Here is a 26,912-nt window from a genome sequence, read left to right as displayed (position 1 = left end):
ACCCATATCTATCATAGTAAGTATCATCGCCTCAGTACGAACCAATTAAAAATAAAAGAAAACAAAATCATTCTAAAAAACAACTCAGATTCGCTATCAATTATATACGAATTGGAACTTAATAATGCAGCAGGTTTCCAAGCAATGGCCACATTAGGAAGGGTTGGATCTTTGTTAAAATAAAATAGATGTGAATAAAACGGAGGATTTACTTTAAAAAAAAACATGATATGTTTCTTTTTCTTACTGGGATTGTCACATAGACAACACGGTGCGCACAAGACGACCATGCAAACATTTTCTGCCATCCTCATTCATTGCAGACCTGGAGTGGCTGGAACCTGAGTTTTTAACAGCTATTAATTAAGATTCAGAATCGAATGCGCTGAATATCATTTAGTTAAGTGAAAAGGACTCTTTGATAAAAAAAAATCAAGTATTGAGTTAATCCAGAAATCCGAATCCAAAAACTATGAGTAAAAGACGTGATTAGCTTTTTAGGTAAAATTGGTGCAAACAGTATTACTGGATTTCATATAAAGTGAATATACCACTCGATGCCTTTTTTTAATGCTGTTTACAAATATAATGATCCCTTCTACCGTAAATTCAGATTTAAGCGCTTTGTGGCCTCTTAAAAATGACCTATATATGGGGTCATTACAAATCTGTAATAGTTTAGAAACAAATTTGGGCTATATATTTGCACATCAGGGGGTGGGGGTAAAGCATAGCATATATTAAATACGGAAACTAACCATTGCTGTATTTTTTGTATGTGTTTGTGCTGTTGCTCTGGTGATTTCTCTTCTCATTAAAATTCGATGTGCACAAACACATAAAAAAAACAGCACGTATTTAATATATACTATGCTTAACTCCCACTCCCCTGATGTGCAAATATATAGCCCAAATTTGTTTCTAAACTATTACAGATTTGTAATGACCCCATATATAGGTCATTTTAAAGAGGTCAAAAAGTGCTTAAATCTGAATTTGCGGTAGAAGCGATTATTATATTTGTAAAGAGCATAAAAAAGGCATCGAGTGGTATATTCACTTTATATGAAAGCCAGTAATTCTGTTTGCACCAATTTTACCGCTTTTTATCCGGAATTATTTATTCCTTAAAATGGTAATATACGTGGTGTACATCAAACAGTATGTGGCAACAGATTCTAAGTGAAGAGCTATCCTTCCCAATAGAAATTGATTAGTTTTTGTTAACAAAAACTTATATTTTCCTTAGATTGTTAAATGTTGTGTAGATTGAACTGTTCGTAGGGACGAACCTTTGGTGAAGAACAACCTTTATCAATGGAAATTGGAACTCTAAAAACTAGGATTTTCACAACACATACATCAAAAGAATTCGGTTTTTATATCAATAATTAGAAGTTGTTCAACACATTTTTATATTTTTGGCTGTAATGGACTGTAACGCTTGTTTTTCTAAGAAGTGCCTGTTTTTGCCTTATGGTTTCACAAAACAACAGTTTTGGTCCAAATAGGTTTAAAGTGCGGCCAAGCAATAATCCCAAGATAGACAAGCGTAAAACTATTTTTATAACCATCCAGTTAGTATAGTTCCGTGCATCACCGCATTAGTCCCTAAAAGTAAATATAGTCCATACAAATTGACTGTACATTCAACGGCTATACATTATTGCGTAGTTAAACACTATCTAAACACGTAGTTAAACAATATTTCTACTGAGCTGCTGAAAATTGCGTCCGTTATTCTGAACTGAAAGCTTTTTAGAACTACAAGTTGCAAGTAACAGAGGATCTAATTATGTTTATCAGAAGTTACCATTAATATTTGACAAAGAACTAGTGGGTTCTGTCCTTTAGTGTAAGATTTTAATCCTCAGCTGCCGAAGGGGTGTTTCCAAAGAAATTATAATAGAAGATAAGAATTGCGTTTGCAATTAGGTATAGCTAGCCTGAGCTAATATAATTTAGCTCTTTGAATATTTGTTGGTCTCTAGAGCTTGATTTAGCCTATTCCTGTTGTTCAAATATCTAATAATATTTTTTGCGCTTCAACGGCTACTGTGAATCGTATTTATGTGAACTTTTCTGCGATTGTTCTGCAGCCGCTATCCTCTTGCCGTTTCGCGTTAGATGTAAGTTGAATCAATGGGAACGAAAGGTTACACTTGTTCAAAAATTATATGGCTTATTTACTTACGTTTGCTTTCAATAATATAATTTTCAGTCCAATTGCTTTCAAAGGCAATTGGTAAATAAAATACTTTTAGTTGCAAATTTGCCATATTTTTTTCTTTCTAATGTTCTTCCACGAAAGGACTTGTTGAACTTTATTGAAAGAGAGAGTGGTGGCTGCTCTGATTTTAAATAGGGTAGTTTTTATTATTATAAATTTTGAGGTTTTACTTTCATTTAAAAGATTCCTTTTTTAACTTTAATTACTGAATAGAAACCAAAACAACATTTTTAATTACTTACTTCTTCGAACCAGAGCATTGGAAATATAATTTTGCTGGAAATATTTTGAAGCTGCTGTAGTCTACCATAGGCTTGTAAGTCGATATTTACTTGGGCTCTCTTTGCAGCGGAAAAAGGTGCTCCTGTAATCTGCAACGTAAATAGGGCATAATTAAGACATTTTCTCTCTTGTTCCAGTATACAACAAAAGTCAGGGTTATGCACAAAAAATTTCATGAAAATTGGAGTTGAATGAGCAAAACAAGGATATATAACAAGCAAAAAATAAACTATTAGCATTCTTAGTCAGCGTGTTAATGTTGATTTTGTACAGAGCGGCTTGTCTCACGTGTATTAATGTTATTTTTAGTTTCCTAGTTTCAACTAAAATGGTCGAAAATCCTAAAAACTAGGTAACCAAGAAAGAAGTGATCCGTCAATAAGTAGCTGAAATAGCCCCAGATTATGTAAATAGCCCATTTAAACAATAAAGGCTCTATGCACAAATATTCGTTGAAAGGGAGGTATGCTTCATCTTTTTGAAATCTAAATCATTCAAAGATTTTTGAATACATTAGTTTAGGTGAAACAGGATCATTGTACCCAAGCCAACTTGGCATACTCATATTCGTTTTTACCATGTTGAAAATTTATTCCACTGAAAATGATGAATTCAAGTCCCTCTAAAAGAAATGAGAACTTGAAACACAAAATATTGATTGTTAGATCATTTCTTTAACTTGACGGAAAATATTTGTAGCTTTGTTGTTTGTTCAGCTTATAATTAAATCAAGCGCCAGCTTTTTGTTTTATCTAAGATTCATGTAGGCTACTTTCTTTTAACTTCAGCTGCATCCATAAAGTTTGTTTATGGCTGTGCCACACTTTTCTTAAAAATTTTGGTTCATCTTAATTTGTACTTCATTGTTCGGTGAAACTTCGTTTATTTTGGGTTTCATTTCTTCGTTCACAGTAATTATGTTTGTTTTGGGTTCTGCTTGTTGTATGAGTCTATTAATGACCTTTTAAGTTACAATATCGCTCTTTACTTTTTGTTCAAGAGCTTGAAAAATCGCAAGTTTGATGGTAAAAAATCACAGGGTATTGAGAAGGGTCTTTGGGCTCATTGGCTTCACTGTTTGACTAAATTACTTACCATTTCAAGAATAAAGAGAATATTAGCAGCTTATTAGAGTTTCTAGATGATAGAATTCGAGTGACCAAGGAATACTGTCTCTTGCATAACATGGGAGGAACAAAACATGGCGCTACATTATTTATTGGCTAGTTTGGCTTGTTTTTTTTTTTTTTTTTTTTTTTTTTTTGAGCTGTTGATCTGCAGCTGACTATGAACCATTTCGCCGCACCTAAGTGTTTTAAGTTTGTATACACATCATCAGCCTCTTTTCTTTCTTATGGTCAGTGTTACCCCGGCCATGAGCTGCATGAAATTGTTTTTTAATTCTCCTTCTTAAACATTGTGAATAAAATTTTACAACATAATTATTACTTTTTGATCAAAACGTTTCGGGTATTTTTTTATATTAGCACTTGTTTCGTAGTATGTGGTAAAATAGTTCTTCTATCCCAGAATGTACTTTATCAAGTAGAGGTTCTCACGAAAAAATGCACATAATTGCCTTTGACATTTCATATTCCTTCTTATATTAAACACCGAAACTGTTTATTTGAATTAGGTAGTAAAACCAAACTATCAAGATTTGGAAGACGGTTTGCCGCTATCAGTAAAGTTAAGCATTCCACTTTTCATGTATGTTCTATTAATTGATATTGAAACTGTGTAATATAATTAACCGCTGGAATAAACTAAAATTCACTACAATTTATAGCGTAATGGAAATATGTAAACGTTGAGTTTCCAAAAAAAAATCATGACTATATATCACTTATCTGAGTTTCTCAATTTAATAGAGGAGTCAATAAAATAGTGTTCCTCTTTGTTAAAAAATGGGAGTCCTTTTCGTTAATTACATCAGCAAATGATTTTTATTTTTTATAATATTTTTAATGACCTTGTCACTGTCAGGGAATTTTTTGGTGTAAAATCTTTCCACATTTTATCTTTTTCTAAATTTGATATCAGTAAGTTTTTCCCCTCTATAAATCCTGGTGTAACCAAACTTGTCCTTTTCAGTACTTTGCGAGCAAACAAAATGTTTTTTTATAATAAGACTGTTTGGTAAAATTTAAATTGAACTTTCAAATGGTATCATCTTTACAAAGTAAACTAGATTTTTTTACAGGAAATGAACTAATGTAATTAGTATAACATCAATTAAAAAAAAAATTGAATTTCCACTTAAACATATTTCTTACCAAGGTTGCGCTTTGCCATTTGTTAATTTGTATCCAAACTATAGCCTTAGTAAATAAGAAAATGCCAAATTTTTTTTTCACAGTGCAGTTAGCAGTTCGATCCTAAGTAGTTACTTCGACTGCTTTGACCAATTCGAATGTTCACAAGATAAAAAAATTAATTTCAGCGCACCCTAGATATACAGGGATCCTTTGCAATTGATTTATATGGCTGACTGGTTCATCCAGTACTGAATAAAACATATATATCTTACAGGTTCTATCTCTGCATAAGTCTGATGTGATATATTGGGCGTCGAAAGACCTTCCAGCAGTCCCAAGTAGTAACCATCACCGTCAAAGAAATGAGCGGTAGAACCTACTATTGGTGCTCCTAAAAAACATGTACATTTAAAAATCAAGATAGGTCATCAATTGAATTAACTAGAAGTACAATATGAAACTAGCTTGAAGAAAAACAAAAATAAAAACTGGTAGGAGTTTAATACATGGTTACTGTTGCTTCAAGGAATTTTAGGCTTCAGCCCACCACATATGCGGCCTGAAAAGCGATTCTAAAATGAATAGCAACTGAGTTTGATGTCACAATAGGTTAAAGATTACTTAATTTTCAAAAGCGCTCTAAGTCCGATAGCCTAGTTTAGGTCCATATTTTTTTACCGTTATCGTGATAACTTAAACGTGGAAATTTGAGAAAAATGAAAATAAAAAACAATAAATTTTATTTGCAGATAGTTTAATTCAACAACTTCCAAAAGGACTGCAACTTCCTTGGAGAAACGTCCCCTACTAACTGAATAATGCTGTAACATTTGGATGCTCAGTTTGAACTTATAGAGATCCTACATTCAACTGAAATATCTGTTTAATTTAACCGAAGACCAGTATACTGGTTTTGCTGGAAACTTTACAGCTTTTACTTTTAAGTCATCTAAAAAGTGTTGTCCTATCATGGGCAGAAGTAGTTTTGACTCCAATTAATATAAAAACAAGTTTTTTCAACTGAAAGTAAGGAGCAGTATTAAAACTTAAAACGAACAGAAATTACTCCGTATATGAAAGGGGCTGTTCCCTCCTCAGCGCTCCGCTCCTTACGCAATTTTTTTTATTGTTTTGAAAAGTAGAGTAGTGACAAAGACTCAAAATTCATCGTAAAGAGCGAGGCGTTGAGAAGGGGACAACCCCTTTCATATAGGGAGTAATTTCTGTTCGTTTTAAGTTTTAATGTCGCTCCTTACTTTCAGTTGGAAAAAATTGTTTTTTTATTAAATTTCTAAACTTTTTTGAATTAATACATGTTTTAATTCCGGCTCTCCGCCCATGAATAATTAAAACGAAATTTGCATATTAATTTTTTGTGGCTATATGACTTTCTTGTAGTTTTGATAGGACGATTTTGAGAAAAAAGCGGTGGGGTAGGAGGCCTTTTTGCCCTCCAATTTTTCGGTTACTTAAAAAGGCAACTAGAAATTATAATTTTTACGAACGTTTTTATTAGTAAAAATGTACGAATTGACTTACAAAATGACTTACGAAACGAACTTCTATATTCGTATTTTTTGTATTACGTAAAAATTAGCGTGGAAGGGGGCCTAGTCACTCTCCAATTTTTTTACCACTTAAAAGGACACTAGAACTTCCGTTCGAATGAGCCCCCTTGCGATATTCTAGGTAAGCTGGGTCAATAGGATCACCCCTGAAAAAAAAACAAATAAAAAACATCTTTCTTCTGAGAAAAAAAAATTCCACGTTTTTCCGGATTGGAGCTTGAAACCTCTACAGGAGGATTCTTTGATACGCCGCATCTGATGGTGTGATTTTCCTTCAGATTCTATGCCTTTTAGGGGGTGTTTCCTTCTAGTTTCGAAAATAAGGCAGATATTCTCAGGCTCGTAGCTCTTGATGGGTAAAACTAAACTTGATGAAACATATATATATATATATTAAATTCGCATAAAAATCCAAATCTTTTGATGTATCTATTGGTATCAAACCTCCGTTTTTTTTTTTTTTTTTAGTTTTGGTTAATATTCAGCCGGGCCACTCCTCATTTACAGTTCATTGCCATGAAATGTTTGATCCTAATGCAATCAAATTTTTTATTTTAATTTCAAGACTAGTGATTTCAGTGAGATTCTGAAGAGTAAAAATAATTATGAAATTAGTACTACTAAAGTTTATCATAGTTAATGCAATAGCTTTTGAATTAGTAAAGAATGAAGTGCCTCTTATGTAATATTATTATTGCTGTTTTCTTCCAGGGATCATCATATAGAGCGGGCTATGGTAAAAACTTGGGGAAAGATTCACTCGATTGTAAATTCTGAGATGAGCACTCATTGTGATAAACAAAAGTGATCAGAGACCCTGAAATCCTGAAAATCGAAAAATGCCTCTAGAGCAACATGACATATGTAGCTGAAGGGATAAGGACGTCAAAATGTGTAGATGGACAGCGTAAAAAAGTCTTCATGGCTAAATTTTATTTTATTAAAGGTGACCTTGTACACCTTTGTGAAATCACAGTCATGCAATGATTTTCAATCTGTGTAAAGGAAGGGCCCAAAGTTAAGCCCTTGGCCCTATGCTGCTGTCTACGGAAAAAATGTCTAGGAGGAATAACTTGATCGATAATGTAAACTTAAGCAATCTCGTGCCATCCAAGTATCACTCTCCGCGTTCGTTTGGACTGATACTTCTATGTTATGCTAGGCTATAATGGGGTTTTATCCTTGCATTGAAATCTCGCCCAATCACAAGTTATTTTCGGCTAGGAAAGTTGTTAAGAACAATCTAAATTCATTATAAAGTGTTTCATTGGTATTTCTTGACTGACGGTTCCTCAGGCAATCGGTCGTTTGCTCAATGAGTGCTGCAGGTGAACCATTCCTCTTCCCCACGTTACGCAGGCCTCTGTTCATAGTTCTAGATCTTCCGCAGTTGTCCTCCTAAACAGAATCTTCCCATGATGGTAATCTTACGCACCATATAGTTTAAGCCATTGCTTGAAGAAGGTTCGTAACTGACGAGAATGTCCATATGCTGATGGGCCCTGTAGAGCGAATTTATTATACGTCTTCTTCTTCCTCTATCGGTATTTGTGACCCACGGGCAAGGGTACCCCAGTTTCAAGTATGTATCACAAGGATCTGGGTCCCTCCTTTGTCTGTGCCTCCTTCTCCCCGGAGGTGCTCTATGTGTCTGGAGGGCATATTTCTGACCAACGCTTGAGGACGCACTTAGTGGCCTGGGGGACGACCTTGCTGAAAAGGTGACTCAGCAGAACAAATTCTAAACAAGCTAGAATAATTAAAAAAAGTGCTAAAACGTTTGATTCCCCATTCAAAAGTCTTTTCATATATAGTAGTAAGTATATGAATAGATGCCTCCCTTCCCCCTCTCATTTTCACCCTAAATGAAATTATGAACCAACTTCATGAGAAATAAGTGCAGGAAATACTGAAAAGCAACGAAATCAGCAAAATTATGCATGTAAGCTACGGCTATATCCATGCATTAGCAAGGAGGGGGGCTGAGCTAGGATTTCTACGATAAAGCCTCTTTTGCAACTTTCGGGGAAAGAAAGTCGAATGGGGAACCGATTGGTTTTCAAAAACACAATCAATTGGTATTAATCAGTATTCTAAATTGCAAAATGGATATAAATGGTTGATTATTTATTTGAAATTTTTATTCTTGGGACAAGAGACCATTCTGCTCCTCAACCCCTCCCCCCTGCCTAAACTGCCTCTGCCCACAGAGCACCAAGCAGTTCAGAGAAGCAATTTTGCATTAAGATTACAAGAAAAGTATTTAATTAGCTCAATATCTTTTGTCAAGGAAAATTATAGATAAAAGCCTGTTGTACAACTTTTAACCGCCTGTTCTAGTACCATTAGAAAAGCAATGGCAAATACAATGAGGTAATATATTAAAAAATGGATAAACTGTAAATTTTCTATATTTTCCTTATATTTGTTTTTCACCTGTTGTTGCTATAGCTAAATGTATTGTAATTGATTGCTGCTAACCTAAACATGTCGCTATATATGATTCAGAATGTCAAAACGAGTCTATATAATGTCTCTCAAAATTCAAACTGAGTAGTTTATCATAATCAGTGAAAAAAAATAATATATTTTACCGTACTGACATCTATCTACTGGTGTTGCAGGAGCCTGGAGACATGTAGATGTATCACTTATGTTCGAGCAAAAACATATATTTTCTGGATATATAAGAGCTGACTCTCCAACATTTGGTGACAAAACAAATCTCTTCACATTAATGCCCTTGTAAGTTGTGTCTCTTTCATACTCCAAGAAAACTGACCTAAACCAAATACATATTATTCATGTAGCGTATGCATATGTATCATTTGGTTTATGAATATTTGAAAAATAAATTAATGATGTGTAGCTTGTTTAACCTTGTGTTACAAGCTACAAAAATTATGTTGCAATTAATAAAGTTTTTGGGCTATTTGATTGATGATTAAATAATAAAAAAAGTGTTCTCAACTGAAAGTAAGAACCAACATTAAGACCTATAGCGAGCAGAAATTATACCGTATATGAAGGGGTTACCTTATACCTCGCTCTTCAAGCTAAAGTATTTAAGAACCTTTAAAAGTTTTTATTATGAATAAACTTGTGTTTCATGGATCGTTCTTAAAGAACTGGGACAAAAAGTCACAATACAGCCTGAATAGCCAGGCATTCAGGAGAGGGGAACTCGCATACAGAATAATATCTGTTCATTTTGAGTTTAGTGTTGCTTCTTACTCCTCTTCTACCATAGAAAATTCCACTAAGTAAAGTTTCTCCCACGTAAAATATTCCTCCCCCAGAAAATTCTATCCTCTCTGAAAATCCCCCTGTGATCTTTCCTTTGACAAAAAATGGGAAATTCCAGATTTTGTATATAGGAGTCGAAACTTCTACAAAAGGGTTCTCTTTGTGTCGTATGGGAGCTTAGTTGGATAAGCAATTTTCTCTTAAAAAGAGGCCAAGGAATCTACATCCAGATGCCTATTTAAGTGTAGAGGTCTGATCAATGTTGATCTGAAGGTTTGATCGATTTTTTTTATTAATCTATCAATATCAGAAATCTGTTTCTTAGAGTTTCGGTTGCCATTGAGCCGTGTTATTCCGTACTAAGGCACTTCTTGTTTATTACCCCAAGAGTGAAAATTTGGTCGACACGTCCACTACCTTTTCTAAAACCACATTGGTCTTTTTTAATACTTTGTCTACAACATGTCTCAGTCTAAAAAGTATCATACTACTAAGTAATTTGCTACTTATAGAGACCTAACTAATGCCTCGATAATTACGACCCTCACTCCTATCATCTTTTTTATATAGTGCTTTAAATATGGTTTTCGTAAAATTGCTAGGTACTTCCCCTTATTCAAAATATTATTCATTACCTTCAGGAACTTATTTCTAACCTCAGAGCCATTATATTTAAGAAACTCATTTACCACACTATTAGCAAATCGAACCGTATTATTTTTTAATCCTTTTAGTACTGTCACTAATTTTTCCTCACAAAACAAATCTTCCTTCACATCCAAGCTATCAAAAGATTTTTCATTTTCCTTTGTGTCTTTTTTTCCTTATCACTAATTTTGGTCCCATTCCTATCTTTGAAACTTTGATCACTTATAATATCAATGATTTTTATGTTAAGAATCAGTTTCTTTATATTACAAAATCTAGAGATTTTAAGTTATATTTTTTCTTATAAGTATCTCAATAATGAACTTCCCTCTTCTTTCATTTTTTTTTATTAATACTGATTTTCATAATACTGACACGCAAGGAGTAACAAATTTAGTACATCCATTTAGGAATACGACTAGAGCTATTTTTGTAATGAGAAACTTTATCTCTTGTATGGGATGTAATTCCAATTCAAAAAAAAAAAAAAAACAGCTTTATGGCACCCTTCAAAGCTATTGTGAAAATATTTTTCCTTGCATAACAAAAGTAATTATATGTGTGTTTTACGTAAGTAGAATGCTTGTTGCACGTGTATGAATGGCATGTAGAATAATAGAATAGCGCTATCAGAGTATGTCGAATAAAGAATACTACCACCTGCTGGCAACAAGCGTTTTGGGGCTTTCTTAGCACGTGTTTGTAGATCTTTTGTAGATGTGCGTAAGAAAATTACATTATCATGTTTTTTCTTCTAACCCAAGTGATCCTTTGCCTGTGGTTATTGTAATCGAAGATTTCCCCGTTAGTGACCACACGCCGCTTCAGTTCCTTTTACCCCCTTTGCCTTCTCTTCCTTCCCCAGTTCGTTTTTCAGGTAATAAGCTTCTTAAATTTTTGATCGGGTGGATTGGAATCCAAATTTTAAACCGCTTTACCAAGAAAGAGTTGGGACTTTAACTGATAAAGTTTTTATTCCCGATAGTTTGGATCCAATGGACAGTAATCCCTCTTTGACTATTAATTGTCTTTATTTGAATTAATCCATTGCTTAAAGTATGGTACTGTGGCAGTTTTTCCTACTAATAGGATAAGATTGGGCGCGCAAAAACCTTTTTGGAGCCTCAATCCATTTTTGGTAAATTCTAATAAGGCGGCAAAACAAGCGTATTGGGAATGGCGGGCGCTTGGTAGGCCTAGAGACTCGTATCCAGCTTTTTTGCTAATGAAAAAGAGAAAGGCCGATTTCCAAGCGGAGCTCCGTCGTCATAATAGCCTGATCATGGAAGAAGCTTCTTCAAATATTGATAACGACAAGGACAAGAATCTCTTCTTGTTCTCTCTTCTTTGGAAAGTTCTCCGAGGCAATAGACGGACTAACATGCCTGATGCTAATTCCACACCATCGCTAAAAGAGTGGGAAAATTATTTTTCAAAGTTGTCGACTTTGCACGATTCTAACAGTGTTGTGTTGCAATTAGATGAAAGGTTGAAGAATATTTCAACCTTACAGGATTTCTGAGAATATGTTATGTAAAGCAATCAAATCGTTAAAGGCGCAGTCGGCTAAGGATCATGATGGCGTATTTGCTAATCACCTTAAACTTGCTCCTTCTTCTTTTCTTATTACTCTACTGACATTTTTCAACCTTTTACGTATTACTAGTTTATTACCATCGTCATTCTATATTGGCATTGTTACGCCTATTCCTAAGAGCGGGAAAAAAGACTTGTCATCTTATAGTTCCTGGAGGCCAATTACTAGGGGTTCTATGATTAGGAAATGTTTGAGTTGTGTTTGAAGGATCTTCTTGAAATTTTTGACGCTGGTTCTAATCAAGTTGGTTTCAAGAGAGGTTTGGGATGTGACCACGCCCATGCATCTTTCAGCAAAGTTATTGAAGAGCGAGAATCTCTGGTCAACCGCTATATGCCCTCTTGGTTGATATCAAAGGGGCCTTTGATAACATTTCTCATGCATCTGCACTGCTCGCTTTAATCCATGCTGGATTGCCCCTAGCTGCCATTCGGGTCCTTCGCTCTTGGTATTCTGGATTAAAGATCCGTATTTGTCCGAGTTCATCTTCATCTCAGTCCAAATTAGTTCGAATGGATAGAGGAATTAGACAAGGAGGAATTATTTCTCCTTATAAATTCAATTCATGTTTAGCTACTGCCCTTAATTCTCTTTCCTGCTCTTTTGTTTCATTGTCTCGAAATCTGACTTACATTGCATATGCTGAAGACATTATCCTTCTAAGCCGGTCCAAGTCTAGTCTTGTTTCTAATTTTAATATTTTATTTAATTGTTTAAAAGGTTTGGGCCTTTCTATCAGTTTTGAAAAATGTCAATTTTTTGTTGTAAATTGTTTAGAGGATAATGTTAGGGCGACTCTCGATTGCGGCAATGGTGTTATTTTCCAGTCGTCACCAATAGTCACTTATTTGGAATTACCTTATGCTGCTTCGAAAAGAGATTTTAAACCAGTCCTGGTTCAGCATGTTCAGATGAAATTACGCAAGGCATTTGGTATTTTAATTCGTTTTCGGGGTCTTTACCGTCGGGACGTCCTTGGCCATATGTATAGCGCTGTTGCTCTGCCTCAAGTATTGTTCCCGTCCCTCCTCTTCCGTAATTTCAGACCTTCTGATCTTTCGCCCATTAAATTTTCCTAAATTTTGTAAATTTTTACTTGGTTTCCCCCTTTCTTTTAGTAACACTGAGATTGTTTTAAAGCTGAAGTGAAGGATCCTGTAGTCTGTATAAAGAAAAAATATAAAAAATTTGAAGATAAGGCAAAAATTATCCTTTTAGGCCACAATTTATTTCCGTTTTTTAGTAACAGTTCTGGCTCTTGATGATTTATAGGCTAAATTATTTAGCAAGTATTTTCGTATCTTTTTTTTCTCTTTTTAAGTGTTTGATCAATATTTGATATTTTTCGATTGTAAGTGTTATCATTTGTCTTTTCTTTATATTATATTGTAGCCTACTCATCATTTTTTGAGGGAAATAAAGAAAATAAATACTTAAATTACGCGTGTAGAGATGTTCCTGGGGAATCTTCCGGGGGAAATTTTCAGCGTGTTTGAATTTCCGGGAAATAATCTCAGCAGAAGTAGGTATTTTTGGAGCAATCAGAAAACGATTAGAACTTAGTCTTTTTCAAATGGAACTATGCTAAGGAGAATTTTTTTAAGCTGAATCTTCTGTGCGAAATTTTATGAAGAGGGGGATTCTCAGCGATGATTAATTTTCCGACAAGAATTTTACGGAGGGGGGGTATTTTACGTGGGAGGAACTTTTCACAGAGGAGTTTCCCATGAAAGGAGGGAATAATTCATGGAAGGTAAGCCAGATTCACCGAGATAATCTGAAAAACGATCTGAAATTAAATTTAAGAAACAAGTCTTTTCAACTTAAAATTAGGAGCAGCATTAAAACTCAAAACGTAATAGAAATTATAGGGAGGAAATCCTTTCATGTATGAAAAAATTTCTTCTCGTTTTGAGTTCTAATATTGCTCCTTACTATCAGTTGAAAAAAATACTTCTTTTTTTATCAGTAACAGAAGCAACATTATTAGTATCCATAATTCTATTTGACACCACACTGGCCAGTTGCATCAAAGCATCAGGGATTTTAAGTAGCTGCTTCTATGTCTCCGTAAAAAAAATCCCTTAGTTGATGGTGGATTCTGGATCGGACATTAACTGCTAGAGAGCAAAAACTCTTATACAGTTAAGCTAGACTCAAAGATTATAACATACTCTATTTGGAGGTATCTTACCGTATGACATCCAAATATTATAAAGCATTTGTAACCTCTTAGGAAAAAATTCCAGAAATGGACGGGCAAAACGATATACCAAGCCACTTTACATTATCTGAACAAGGTAATGAAATTGGACCAAGGTTTAGTGGAGACACGGAAATTCTACTACCCATAAACTTACACTTTCCCATATTTACAGACATCCCAATGTCACTAATAAGAGACGGTAGCTTACGGAAATTCTGAGCCGATGCAAAATGCCAGGGGGCACAAAAAATTATCACTGAGTGATTATTTTCTTCACAAAAGCTGGACTGATGCACTTTATCGTCAAAATGCCTAGTACACTTGCCGCCGCACTGCTTATTCGCAGAAAAGTGATTTCAAAACAAAACAGGAATTCCCTGGTCACTTATAACCTATCAGATGTCTCCCAATAATTATACCTGAGATTTCGGTATCACCTCTCTCTTTCATCACTTTTGGATCATCAGTTGAGCTCTATTCAATGCTTCCACTATCCCCTAATTTTCATGAATTTCCCCGAGAATCTTGCAAAAATGGAACGGCAAAACGCTTGGGCCTAGAAGCGTCAAAGAAGCGATCTTCACAAAAGCTGGACTGGTGTACTTTATCGTTGAAATGCCTAGTCCACTCTACCACCGCGCTGCTTATTCGCAGAAAAGTGATTTCAAAACAAACCAGGAATTTCGTGGTCACTTATAACCTATCAGATGTCTCCCAATAATGACACCTGAGATTTCGGTATCCCCTCTCTCTTTCATTACTTTTGGATCATCAGTTGAGCTCTATTCAGTGCTTCCACTATCCCCTAATTTTCGGGAATGTCCTCGAGAATCTTGCAAAAATGGAGCGGCAAAACGCTTGGGCCTAGAAGCGTCAAAGAAGTGATCTTCACAAAAGCTGGACTGGTGTACTTTATCGTCGAAATGCCTAGTCCTCTCTACCGCCGCGCTGCTTATTCGCAGAAAAGTGATTTCAAAACAAAACAGGAATTTCGTGGTCACTTATAACCTATCAGATGTCTCCCAATAATGACACCTGAGATTTTGGTATCCCCTCTCTCTTTCATTACTTTTGGATCATCAGTTGAGCTCTATTCAGTGCTTCCACTATCCTCTAATTTTCGGGAATTTCCCCGAGAATCTCGCAAAAATGGAGCGGTAAAACGCTTGGGCCTAGAAGCGTCAAAGCTTTCAATCTGGCTGTGACTACAGATGGTTCAACAATAAATGATAATCGTAAGGAAAATCCTTCGAGCTCAGGCCATCTCTATTAAAGGACTCTGATCTTTTTATTTTTTGAAGTACCCGATTTGATTCAAACATGCTCACCGCGAGAACTCAATGTTGACAAACTGACACTGCCAGGACCGAACTAAATAGATTAGAAAAATATTTCTGAATATACTACCTAAATCCGGGTAATATGCCAATAAAAAAATTGCGTACAAAATTCTTATGGTTTAATCTCGATTTAGATTAGGGAGTGCACATGCTGCTATTTATAATTCTAGTCTTTTCTACTATTTGGAGCGTCCCACGCATTGGGCCTTGCATTGCCTAAGCAAGATTTTCATTCTTTCGCCGTTTTTTTTTGCTTGCCTGTAAACACTGTTTCTTAAGAAGGTTGATCGAAAGCATTCCACAATCGTAAGTAAACCCTCACGCGGTTCTTTACCTTTTTCACTTCTGGATGTAAATTAGACAGGGGTTTGCGGGACCAAGAACGCAGTTTTTCAATCAGAACCGCAGCCTTTGCGACCAAAAAAACAATAATAAAAAACAAATAAAAAAAACTAAGTTCTTTTCCTAAGAAAGCTGCATTTTATGTCTCCAATATTTGGCGTAAATTCTTTGATTGGCTAAAATTCTTACCGACACAAATCAGCTTGATAAATGTAAATTCTTTCATGCTCTTCTATGAAAGGATGGAACCTTGTGCCATCCGTACCATTTATCATATTGCAATAGTTCCCTTCGTCCCAAGGTCTGTCCCAATACGGCAAAAGGTAATCTTCCTTCCATGACATTATCTTTCCAGTATACATATAGTTGGAATATCCGGTTCCAACGGCAAATTCACCCTCATCGCTATTGTTATTCTGGAAAAAATATTTGAATTTTTTATAATCATAAAAAAGGCTTTTAGGAGGAGGCAATGGTGGTGGGACATCTTGGATTTATCCAAAGCAAATCGTGTTATATAAGGAAATAGATTAAAAAAAAAATGAAAAATTATAAATTGTGCAGTGACTAATGTTCTTTTTTCATGCAGATTTTAAGTTGACTAATTTTACCAAGATTGAAATTACCGGTAAAACTTACCCTCACGTTTGTGATCGGTGAAATTAAAGTATAATAAATGCTAACTTAGTTGGAAACCAAGTATTCATGTAACATGTACTCAAATCTATATTGTAAAATTTGCCTGAAAAAGCTATAACTGATCATGGTAATCTGTCAGTAAGTAAATAGCTTCCCTTTGTCGCATGAAAACAAAAACTCTAAAACCCAAAATCATAAAAATTAAATATGCATTGAAATAACTTACTTCCTACGATGATCCCTAAAATAAAGAACTAAAAAAGATAAAAGTTATTCAACAAGGGTATATTTATTAAAAATTGATAATCATATAAAATGACGGAAAATATTTGAAAAAGAGGCTCGATATAGATGAAAATCACAAAATCAAACTCAATATAAATAACAAACTTCGACAGAAGTTTTAAGTTCTTATCTATAAGAAAACAAATTATGATATTTCTCCACAGAGGGATGGTCAAAGACGTGCTTTTTGTAACCATTGGTCAATGTTTTGAGAGGCATCGCTACAATAGATGTAAACTGGTCTAATATTTTTAAGATATTTCTTATAAGATAACTCTAATAAGATGTTTTCAATATTCATTTACAAATTAGATTGTTATATATTTTTAATTACAGCCTTCCGAATAAAAATAAAGAGCCATGTTAAAACTTAAAACAATACACGAGTGAAGCAGCCATCATTCTCTTATATTGGAGTTTGGCTATTCTTTTTTATGTCAATGGCTCGAGATAGAAAAGTTTTAGCGCAAGAACAACGTGGTGCATATTTTATTTTTGTTATACTGTTTTTAGATTAACTTGATTAAGGGGGGTGAAAAGGGGGTGCCACCCCTCTCAAATAATATAGGATACTTTCCAGCCATTAAAAATTTTCCATCACTGTTATTTTTTTTATTTTTTGTCATCATGTTTTTGTTTAATCGAACAGTTCATTAATGAACTAGAATTAAGAGTGAGTCGTGTCCCTTGTCATGAAATAAACAAACTATAAATACGAAAGTTTAAAAGGACAGTTGCTTTCAAAGACTCTCCATTTTATGACAAACATAAATGTGTACCAAATTTTCACCCTTATATTAATAATTAAGAAGTGCCTGAGTCGTCAAACCCCTTTAGTCCTTAGTTTTATAGATTTTGAGCAATCGTTTGATTCAGCTGACAGAAGAGCTTTAGCGAAGGTCCTATCCTTGCATGGTATACCAGATAAATTCATTAGCGTTATTAGTACTATGTACGAGACGAGAGTAACATTGACGCAGTTAAGGAAATGAGGGTAGTTGCTGGTTTCAAGTTAAATTAGAAGTTAAGCAGGGTTGAGTTCTACCCCATTTATTTTGATCATTTTGATGGAGTCTTTCTAAGGAGGACAACACTAGAAATCAGATAGTGCTGATGTTTTAAGCCCCCAGATGAAAATATAAGCAAAATAAATGACCCTTTAGAAGTTTTACGAGTTCAGGTCCAAGAATAGGTTTGAATATTAACGTCAAGAAGATTAAGTCACTAAGACTAGGAATAGGTAATAGGTTGGATCCTATTTGGATCCTATTTACCAAGACTAGGTAAATAGGTTGTTTTTGACACCTTACTAACTGACCGTATCTCAGTAAGCTGTGCAATAAACATGGTTAGAACATGCTTTCTAAGCCTATAATGATAGAATGGCTAAGGCTATAGGTTGAGGTAGCTAGGGCACGTTCTGCGGATAAAGGATGATATATTGCTGGAGACTGTCCTCATTGGCCAACCCTTTAAAGCTAAACGAAAAGCAGGGCGTCTGCGGTTGGAGTTGGAGGAAGGAAAGATTTAACGGAAATGGGAGCGTCTTGGGAGGGTGTAAAGAGGGAAGCTTTGAATAGAATGGGATGGAGGAGGAGCGTGAGAGTTGTGTTGGCCACAGGTGACTTGGTGCTGCTGTGAGTTGTTATTAGTAGTAGTAGTAGTTTTCAGCATACTTGTACACATTCAAAGATATTGGACATAATAAATTTTCATAGTTTTTGAAAAGGGACGCAATATGGTGATATAAAACTGATGAAAATTGTACCGTCAAATTATGAATGTCCACAAACCATTTTATGCAGTTTTCAGTTCTTAAACTCTTAAAATATGAAAATTCGATCTGTTTATGTTGCTGGTGCGTTCTTTTGTTTTTACCATGGTTTATCTTTTCGAACCAGTGGTCATATGAAGCAAGAGAGGATTTACTTGAAAGAAAATTGTGAGTTCTATTTCCTTTATTACTATCTGAAAGTTATTGAAAGGTGGCTAGATTCTTCCCCGGGTCTTCCCCTCTCGCGCACCATCGCTGCCTACAATCCTTTGCATCAAAATTTTAAGGGATAAATTTTAACTGCAAAAAATATGTATTTCAAGGCAGTGCAAACACGTAACACCCAGAGCAAATGTCCTTAGTTAGATGACTCACAAAACTTTGTTGAAAGATTTATAAATAAGTAATTGAAGAAATGTAAGCTTGTTAAATATCATTGAACCTTGGATCTTAAGGATATGTTGATCTAAAGTATTTTGGGTTTTCTTAAAAAAGTGCGGGGAATAACCTCAACAAACATTACCTAGGTTTCCCCAGGTAAGCAAACACTTGCATTCCCTAGAAAGGAGTATAATAAAGTACTCGTTAGGCCTTGCTCGGAATCAAAATTTTTAGTTATTATTAGGAGACAGTAGATAATTTAAGGGAATCTTCATTTCTTGTTGATTCAAAATATGTAAAACTTATTATCTTTAAAGGTCAGTCAAGATTTTACTCAAAGGATGCTCAAGTCGAATCAAAAGTTTATCAGTATAGACAAATTTGCATTTGGATTTTAGCAGCGAAATTAAGCTAAGAGCAACCCTTATCAATAATCCCCAAAACTATTAAACAAGGAGAAACGTGGTGATAGTGTATTAAAAGCACCTCTTGTTTGCGGTGATTACCCATAGAGCAAAGTGAATTTCTGAAATTTTAGAAAAATGATGAAAAGTAATCTAAACAGCAGATTACCTAAATCCAAAGATTACCATCAAATTCAACGTCGCAAACACTCCTAAGCGAGAACTTTCAATTTCTCTTACTCGAAAAAAAAAGTTGTTTTTACTTACTTACTAAAGAAAGTTTTTTTTTTAAAAACGGAAGTAACGCATTGCCTTAAAACTTCAAACAAACATAATTTATGTTTTGCATGAGGAGGATCGTAACCCTCCAAGGAACTTCCACGTCCCATATCTCTTTAAGCTAAAGATTATTTTCTGCTTATTGAGAGCATAATCAGATTTAGATTTGCAACATTGACGTGCAGACCTTGGAAGTTATCTTATAGAGGGGCAGCAATTCTCTTATTTACAATTTCCATGCATTTCAATTTTCAATTTTGTTCTTTATTTTCATAGGATAGTCTAAGCTTCTTTTAGCTTCTAAGCTTTCTAAGCTATATCTTTTTTTCTTATTTATCTTTTTTCTTATTATGTCTTTTTAGTCTTTTTTTAATTATTCCTGCAAATTGGTTTTCAAAGTAACATTTTACTATTAAGACTGTTGAAAATAATAATTGCCGTTCCTGAATCAGCCACAAATGGCATTTTTTTTTACTAGACAGTATTTTAGAAATAAATTTTTAAATTGTTGTTACTTTGGCATGTTTTTAGTCCCTTTAAGGGCTCAAAATGTAATTTGCCCTAGAAGCGACTATTAAATTTGGGAAGAGCATAAAAAAGGCATCCAGTGCCTCTAAGCTTTCTTTAAGACTTTTTTCTAGTTTTTTTTCTTATTTGGTGACACTAGAAACAAAGGAAATTACAAACCCTAGAAAAAAGTCCAAAATATGGGTTTTTTCCCAATTCTTCTAAAATGTCTCCTGCACCAAGGCTATTGCAAAGAGTTGAAATGAATTGCTGGCTGCATAGATCTTGAATGATTTTTAGGTAGGGTGAAATGTCCCATCCGTTGTACAATAACTCAGCTACAGTGCGTTCCATTAATAGGCCTTCTCCAATACTTTCAAATCGGGAATTTAGAAAATTCCAAACAGAATTGACAATGTATTCATTCGTATTGGCGAGTGCATCTTCAATTATCTTTGCAATTGACTAGAATGAAACAGAAAAGTTTCGTTTAAAAAACATGTAAATTACATATTTGTATTTTCCCTTGTTTATAATGAATAAAACTCAAAACAGCAGTATTTTCAAGAATCAGGATATTTTAAATTTAATAGGAAGGACATGACGAAACTTATTGACAATACAGCAAGAGGCAGGGCTAGTGGAAAAGATTCAAAAATTAACTAGATCTACCTTGCATTGGCAACGTGAGCTGTTGCGACCGCCTTTGTTCAGCTTCGCCGAGTAAAGTGTTGCGAAAGTAACACTTTGGTTTTGTTTCCTCGCTTCGATTAAACGCAGAAGTTTTTAATATGTAAGGATCTTAAAATAAATAATAGGAACACCAACTCGCAAAAGTTGTAAACCCACCATCTCTGAAGACGATTGTAGCCTAACAGCCGATTATTACCTATAAGTTCCCTAGATGTCTTACAACTGGAACCAAATTGCTCTTACCACCAAATACACCGGAAACAAATGATAAGTATACCAACTAGCAAAAGTAGCAGGCCCCTCATTGCCGAAGATGATTATGAGCTAACAGCCGACTGTTGCTTAAAACTCCCCTATATGTCTCACAATTGGTATTGGTTTATTTTTGGTTTCTGTGTGTACCTTACAACTGAAGTTGTCAACCCCTTTAAACTTTCAAACTGGTATACCTCATTAAGGAATTTTTCTACCAAAAAATGAATGACATATGCTTTGATCAGCTCCTCAAGAGCTATCGACTGCCGTCGAAATGATTTGAGCAGAAATGAGGAAGGAATCTTTGAATCCCTATTTATTGAGATTAAATCAATGCGTAAGTATTTTGTTGTGGGTTTGGTTTATAGGTCCCCCAGTGGATCTATTCCTTCGTTTTTGAAAATTCTGGAAGAAGTTTTGGACTCAGTCCAAAAACATCCCTGTGAACTAATCCTTATGGGTGATTTTAACCTCAACCTGCTAGATCAAAATTCTGCTTCAACTATTGACTTTCTGTCAATGATGCTCTCTTCGGGAACTCTACCTTCAGTTTGTATACCAGCCCGAGTTACTGAAACACAAGCGTCTCTTATCGATAATATTTTTTCGTCACTAGATGTCTTAGATAACTTGTGATCATTTTCCCGCTATTTCCCGATATAAGAGTGCTGATCAAGCGCAGCGTATTGCATCACCATTTAATCCCCCATTTTTCCGTTATGGTGGTACTGAGCTAAGTCTACTTAATTCTCGTCTGGCTGATGTACCATGGGGTAATTTGGTTTCTGATTCAGATTTTAACCACTCTTTCACACAACAATGTGATATCTCTAGTTAAACGTTAGAGTAAAGACTGAGGGATGAAAAAAGGGTGCCCCCCCAAAAAAAAAATATTGGATACTTTCCAGCTATTATAAATTTTTACATCACCGTTATATTTGTTGTTCCTTGTCATCATACAAACAGTTCATTAATGAACTAGAATTAAAAGTGAGTCGTGTCAATTAGAGAAAAAACTCTAAATACAGAAGTTTAAAAGGATAGTTGCCTTGAAAGACTCCATTTTTTGTCAGCTGTCAAAAGACTGCCGAGGTAAAGGAATTGATCGACTGTTTTCACTTCTTCACCGTCTATTACTATCGAGAGGGGCTTTGTCATCTCTTGCCTTAATGTGACCATGACTTTGGTCTTGTTTGCGTTAACCTGCATACCAAACGGCTTCGTTGCTTGGCAGATGCAGTCAGCCTGTCTCTGGAGTTCTAGGGCGGTAGTGGACCTCTGGTCAATATCATCCGCATATGCTGGTTTGTCAATTAGTATTCCTCCTATTCTGTCTCCATATTCGACAGGTATCAGGGAGAGGATGGCATGTAGTAACAGGTTAAACAAGTGTGGCAAGAGGAGGCATCCTTGCAGGACTCCGGAAGTTGTTGAGAATTAACCAGAGAGCCCATCAGTGGTCAGTAGTTGACTTTTGAATTGGTTGTACATGTCCTCAATAAAACTGGCTATTTGATCTGGGACACCATAATGTCTTAGAACATGTCACAACTCTTTTCTCCATATTACGCCAAAGGCCTGTCGTAAGATAAAGGTCTCTGTTAAACTCAATGAACTGTTCCACCATTTGACGCACAGAAATGATTCGGTCAAAAGTTAATCATCCCAATTGAAAGCCAGCTTAATTATCGCCAAGAGTGGAGGTGGTGGTTGCTGGAATTGCGGAGCAGGATCTTGATCAGAATTCTGGTTTTGTGGCTTGTGAGGCTGAGGGGCTGGTAGTTGTCACGCTCTTTCTTCAAGTTTTTTTTTTGTGTATTGTGCCTATTGCTGGCTTTCACCATTGCTGTTGGAGATATCCAGTAGATCGTGTGGCTGATATAAGACTGTGAAATTGGTCGACAATATCTTCTGAACCAACGTTTATCACTTCATTAGTGACACCGTTTGTCTCCAGAGCTTTTCCTCGCTTCAGGGATTCTATGGCTGCTTTGCTCTCGTTTCTAAGCAGAGGTGGAGGTGGGTCTTGATCTATGATCGGGAAGGAGTTTAGGATTTTTGGGTCGGTGATTACTTCTGGGTCCAATATCTCCTCAAACTGTTTCTTCCATCGTTCGAGCTTCATCTTGGCATCATTGATGTCGCTCCCTGTGTCTAGGATTAAGGACTTTGAGGTTGTTTTCTTTGGAGGATAGCTCGCTGACTGTTGCAAAATCTTGTGAATGATACCTTTCTTGAACTTGGTTTCGCAGTCCTTCCACTTCTTAGCAATTTGGTTGCAGACTGCCTTCCTCATTTCAAGCTCAATTTCAGTTTGAGATGTTTGTAGGTGTCTTTTCTGCTTCGGCCAGATTTATTGTTATGTTCTGGTCAAATAATCGAATTATTTCTTCAGTGATCCAAGGCTTTTCGTCTTTGGCTATTCTACGAATGATGTCGTTTACAGTCTCTAGGTTTGAAGAGGAAGCACGTTGAGCCAATCGATCAATCTCTTCAGGAGTTGCAAGCAGAGTGGATGAACTTAGGACGTGGTGGTGTTTTGTAGACAGGCTAAAGATGTATGTGGCTTTTTTGGTGGGGTCGTGGAGAAGCTCTGTTCAGAATCTTGGTATTTTTGTGGTTTTTGGGAGACCTTTTAACCCCAACTTGAGGTGATCCTCAACTGAAATTGTAACATAAACTTGAGAACATCAGTATTGGTGATTGTCCCTGCAGAATTCAATAGGCCGTTCTTTACTTGCATTTCAACGGCCATGTCCGTGTATGCCCATGACATCTTTTCGACCAGCATGGCAATTGCCAACTATCGAATTTTTGTGGTTTTTGGGAGACCTTTTAACCCCAACTTGAGGTTGATCCTCAACTGAAATTGTAACATAAACTTGAGAACATCAGGAGAGTGTAGTGCGAGTCAAAATATCCACCGGGTAGTGAGACAGTGTCAGTTAAAGATGACTTCCACCATTTGGATATCTGAACATAGTTGATCATATTTTCGGTTGCTCGATCAGGGGATCTCTATGCTACCCTTCGGCGGTGTCTGTGCTTAAAGGTGGCATTGGTGATTGTCCCTGCAGAATTCAATAGGCCGTTCTTTACTTGCATTTCAACGGCCATGTCCGTGTATGCCCATGACATCTTTTCGACCAGCATGGCAATTGCCAACTATCGCATTAAAGTCACGCAATACGAAAAGTATATCATTTTTGGACATATGTTCAGTGACGCTTTATAACGGGTAGTAGAATTGGTCTTGCTCTTCTTCACTTCAGGCTAGATCCGGGGCATATATCTAGACAACTGATATTTGTTTCATGGGCCCTTTCAGGCGGATGGATTTACGGAGCTGATGGGCCCTTTTATGGAGCTATTGGATTAGATATGTAAAGAAAATCATTTATATATAGACAACTTACCACATATATTAGATTTATTGTCGTTACTTTCTGTTCTTCAGTGTTGCCATTAGATAGAGACGGCTCGTAAAAGAAAGTCTTTAATTCTTTATACCTTATCAAGTCTTCATTGTCAAATTTCTGGATGTTAAATTTCTTTCGCATCTCTCTGAAATGGGAAAAAACCGAAAATATTATTAGAACAAAAATTACTAGGAAGAAAACTCTAGTTAGAAAATATACACGCGTTATCTAGTACAACTTTCGAGAAATTTCCTTATTCTTTATTCTTATGGCGAGGCTCTTACATGAAGAAAATATTCCAAATTGTTCCTCATCCTCCACATTATTTGAGTAATTTAATTGTTAAATTTTAATGACCCCCTCCCTTCTCTCCCCAAATGAAAATGATTGTGTAGATGCTTTTTATTAGAATTTTCAACGTGGGAATTTCTATGCCCCTAAGTCTATTTCTGTTAAAGTCTCTTCTGGAATTTTTATTCAAAAACCTCAGATTGACTTTTTTTACTGCCGGGAAAGAAAGTAGTACCTAGAAAATGAAAGGAGGGAAAGGTGAATTGAGATTGGAATAAATAAATATTTCACCAGTTTGTAAAGCTTTGTGATACGGTTTGTTGATTAACGTACAAGGTGCATTCCCCCTGGGGTCCCTGACGCTTGAACATTTGTTTTTGCAGCGCGATAGCTAGTTTATGGCTTACTTGGAATAACATAGTGTTTGCTGCTGATTTTACTTCAATCTTGCTGGTTGTACTTACCAAATTCCTACCAGCTGTGCATAATTCCGAAATTACCCTGCTTTGGCACTTATCCTTATGCTTGCTCTATTAATAAACTTTTGCTGGTTTAATTAAGTAAAGCCTATCAACTCCGTTGACTTTTTAATTATCACTTCGGTGGAGGTGATGAAGAACTTCAGAGCCAAGAGCCTAATTAGAGTAAAGTCAAGACAGGTAGTCTAAGCGAAACTATACGAGGCTTTTTAACTTTTTTGTAGTGTTCCCGCCAAGAACACTTGAAAACGAGTTTTGACCGACAGTTTGTTACCACGTAGAGTGCCCTTCCAGCATAGGTGTTCTCAGAAAATCCTTCTGTCGAGGTATTTGAAAGATGGTGTAGGCTAACAAAGACCTCAAAAGTATAAAGTGATATAATTACCTGAACTAGTGGCATATTATTATTTGGGTTGAAACCGTGAAGCCTCTAATAAAAAAAAAAATATTCTAACGAGCTTTAAAGGAAAGAAACTAAAAATTAAGGGTCAATGCAGTTGTGACTTTCAATTTAGCATTTCCATTTTAAAAAGACTTTTTTTGTCACCATGTTTTCTTTTGATTTTCTTTTCATTCAAAAATTAGAAAAACTTGGGAATTTTCAATTTTTGCATCGATTGATTTCGTGACTTTTATCCAAATCGTCATGGTCCCAAGTCAGGACTTGGCTTGTTCTTCAGTGAGTCAGGACACATCCCATAATTGAATTGGCTCAGTCCCCAACTTCAGCTTGCCTCATTTTTGTTGCATATTAGATTTACACCGAGCCTTCGCACAGATCACCTTTTTGCCCTCCAATCATACTGATTTAAAACCATTTTTTTTATATTTTCTTCCCTGTGACAGCTAATAACAACATAGCCTTATTATTACTGTCACCCAATGTCATGGGAGGCAATAGATTGCCCAAGTTCTAGAAAATAAGTTGATGGGGAATTGGTGACTTTCCGATTGGTTTGGGTCTAACTAAGGCACTTGAACTTCCGATTCTTCAAAGGAATTCACTCCCGATATCCAATTTTAATCTTACATTTCTAGCATAGGTTTGCGTTAGAAAGAAATCTTGCTGTAAAAATAGGAAGGGGTCAGGAAAAAAAGTTTTTGGGAGATGGCATCCTTTACTGAGTCAACGTTATTGACGCAGGAAAGGATGCTATGATCAATGCTAATGTGGTGATTCTGATTTTAGGGTCTGCTTTTACTGGGTTTCTTTCAGGATTTATGTATGGAATAGATTAATTTACATCATGTAAGCTGATTAGGCTAGGGCTGGAAAGTCGTGAATTTACGATTCTATTACACACTGAGTTCTAATAAGAGGACTACCTATATGCAAATGGACCTATCTCTTCCAATATTGGTTTTTTTCCTTGTAAGACTTCATCTTGGTTTAGAATGTTGAAGATCCAAAACTTCATATTGATTGGAATTGGAGCTTCTTCCCATATTGGATACAGAGTAGATCCTTCTACTATTAGAGTTTCCTGGAAAAAAAATTATAGGAAAATGTGTGCACGTCCTTTAAACTCATTTTTCTTGTGACTAGACTATTTAGGGAACTGAAATGAATTTTATGTGTGGCACTTGAATTTGAATTTCAATGGGGTGGAGATGCACTGTTACCAAAGACAACATTGAATAATTCGCACTCAGATGAATAAATGGATTAAAATAGAAAAGTAAAGTTCAAAATTACATAAAAAGACCAAGACCGAGTCCATTGATTTTTTAATTAAAATTGAGTTGCCATCAAGCCATGGCCAATTGGATAAAAAGCTAACACAGAAAG

The 26,912-nt window shown here is 35.5% G+C and overlaps 1 protein-coding gene across 1 annotated transcript in view; it reads right to left on the bottom strand.

The window, feature by feature from the left end:
• Positions 1–26,912, bottom strand: part of LOC136039352 (platelet glycoprotein 4-like) — a 40,932-nt gene that overhangs the window by 2,084 nt on the left and 11,936 nt on the right. The window contains exons 2-8 of the mRNA XM_065723013.1: positions 26,450–26,607; positions 24,351–24,498; positions 20,167–20,451; positions 15,907–16,133; positions 8,933–9,120; positions 5,043–5,161; positions 2,473–2,601 (exon numbers count right to left, since the gene is read on the bottom strand). Coding sequence (XP_065579085.1) covers positions 2,473–2,601; positions 5,043–5,161; positions 8,933–9,120; positions 15,907–16,133; positions 20,167–20,451; positions 24,351–24,498; positions 26,450–26,607 — 1,254 coding nt within the window. The remainder of the gene's footprint in view (positions 1–2,472; positions 2,602–5,042; positions 5,162–8,932; positions 9,121–15,906; positions 16,134–20,166; positions 20,452–24,350; positions 24,499–26,449; positions 26,608–26,912) is intronic.

This window comes from Artemia franciscana, chromosome 19 (assembly GCF_032884065.1).
Source record: "Artemia franciscana chromosome 19, ASM3288406v1, whole genome shotgun sequence".
Lineage (NCBI taxonomy): Eukaryota > Metazoa > Arthropoda > Branchiopoda > Anostraca > Artemiidae > Artemia > Artemia franciscana.
Note: the sequence above shows the minus strand (reverse complement) of the source record. Positions and strands in the feature narration are given on the sequence as shown.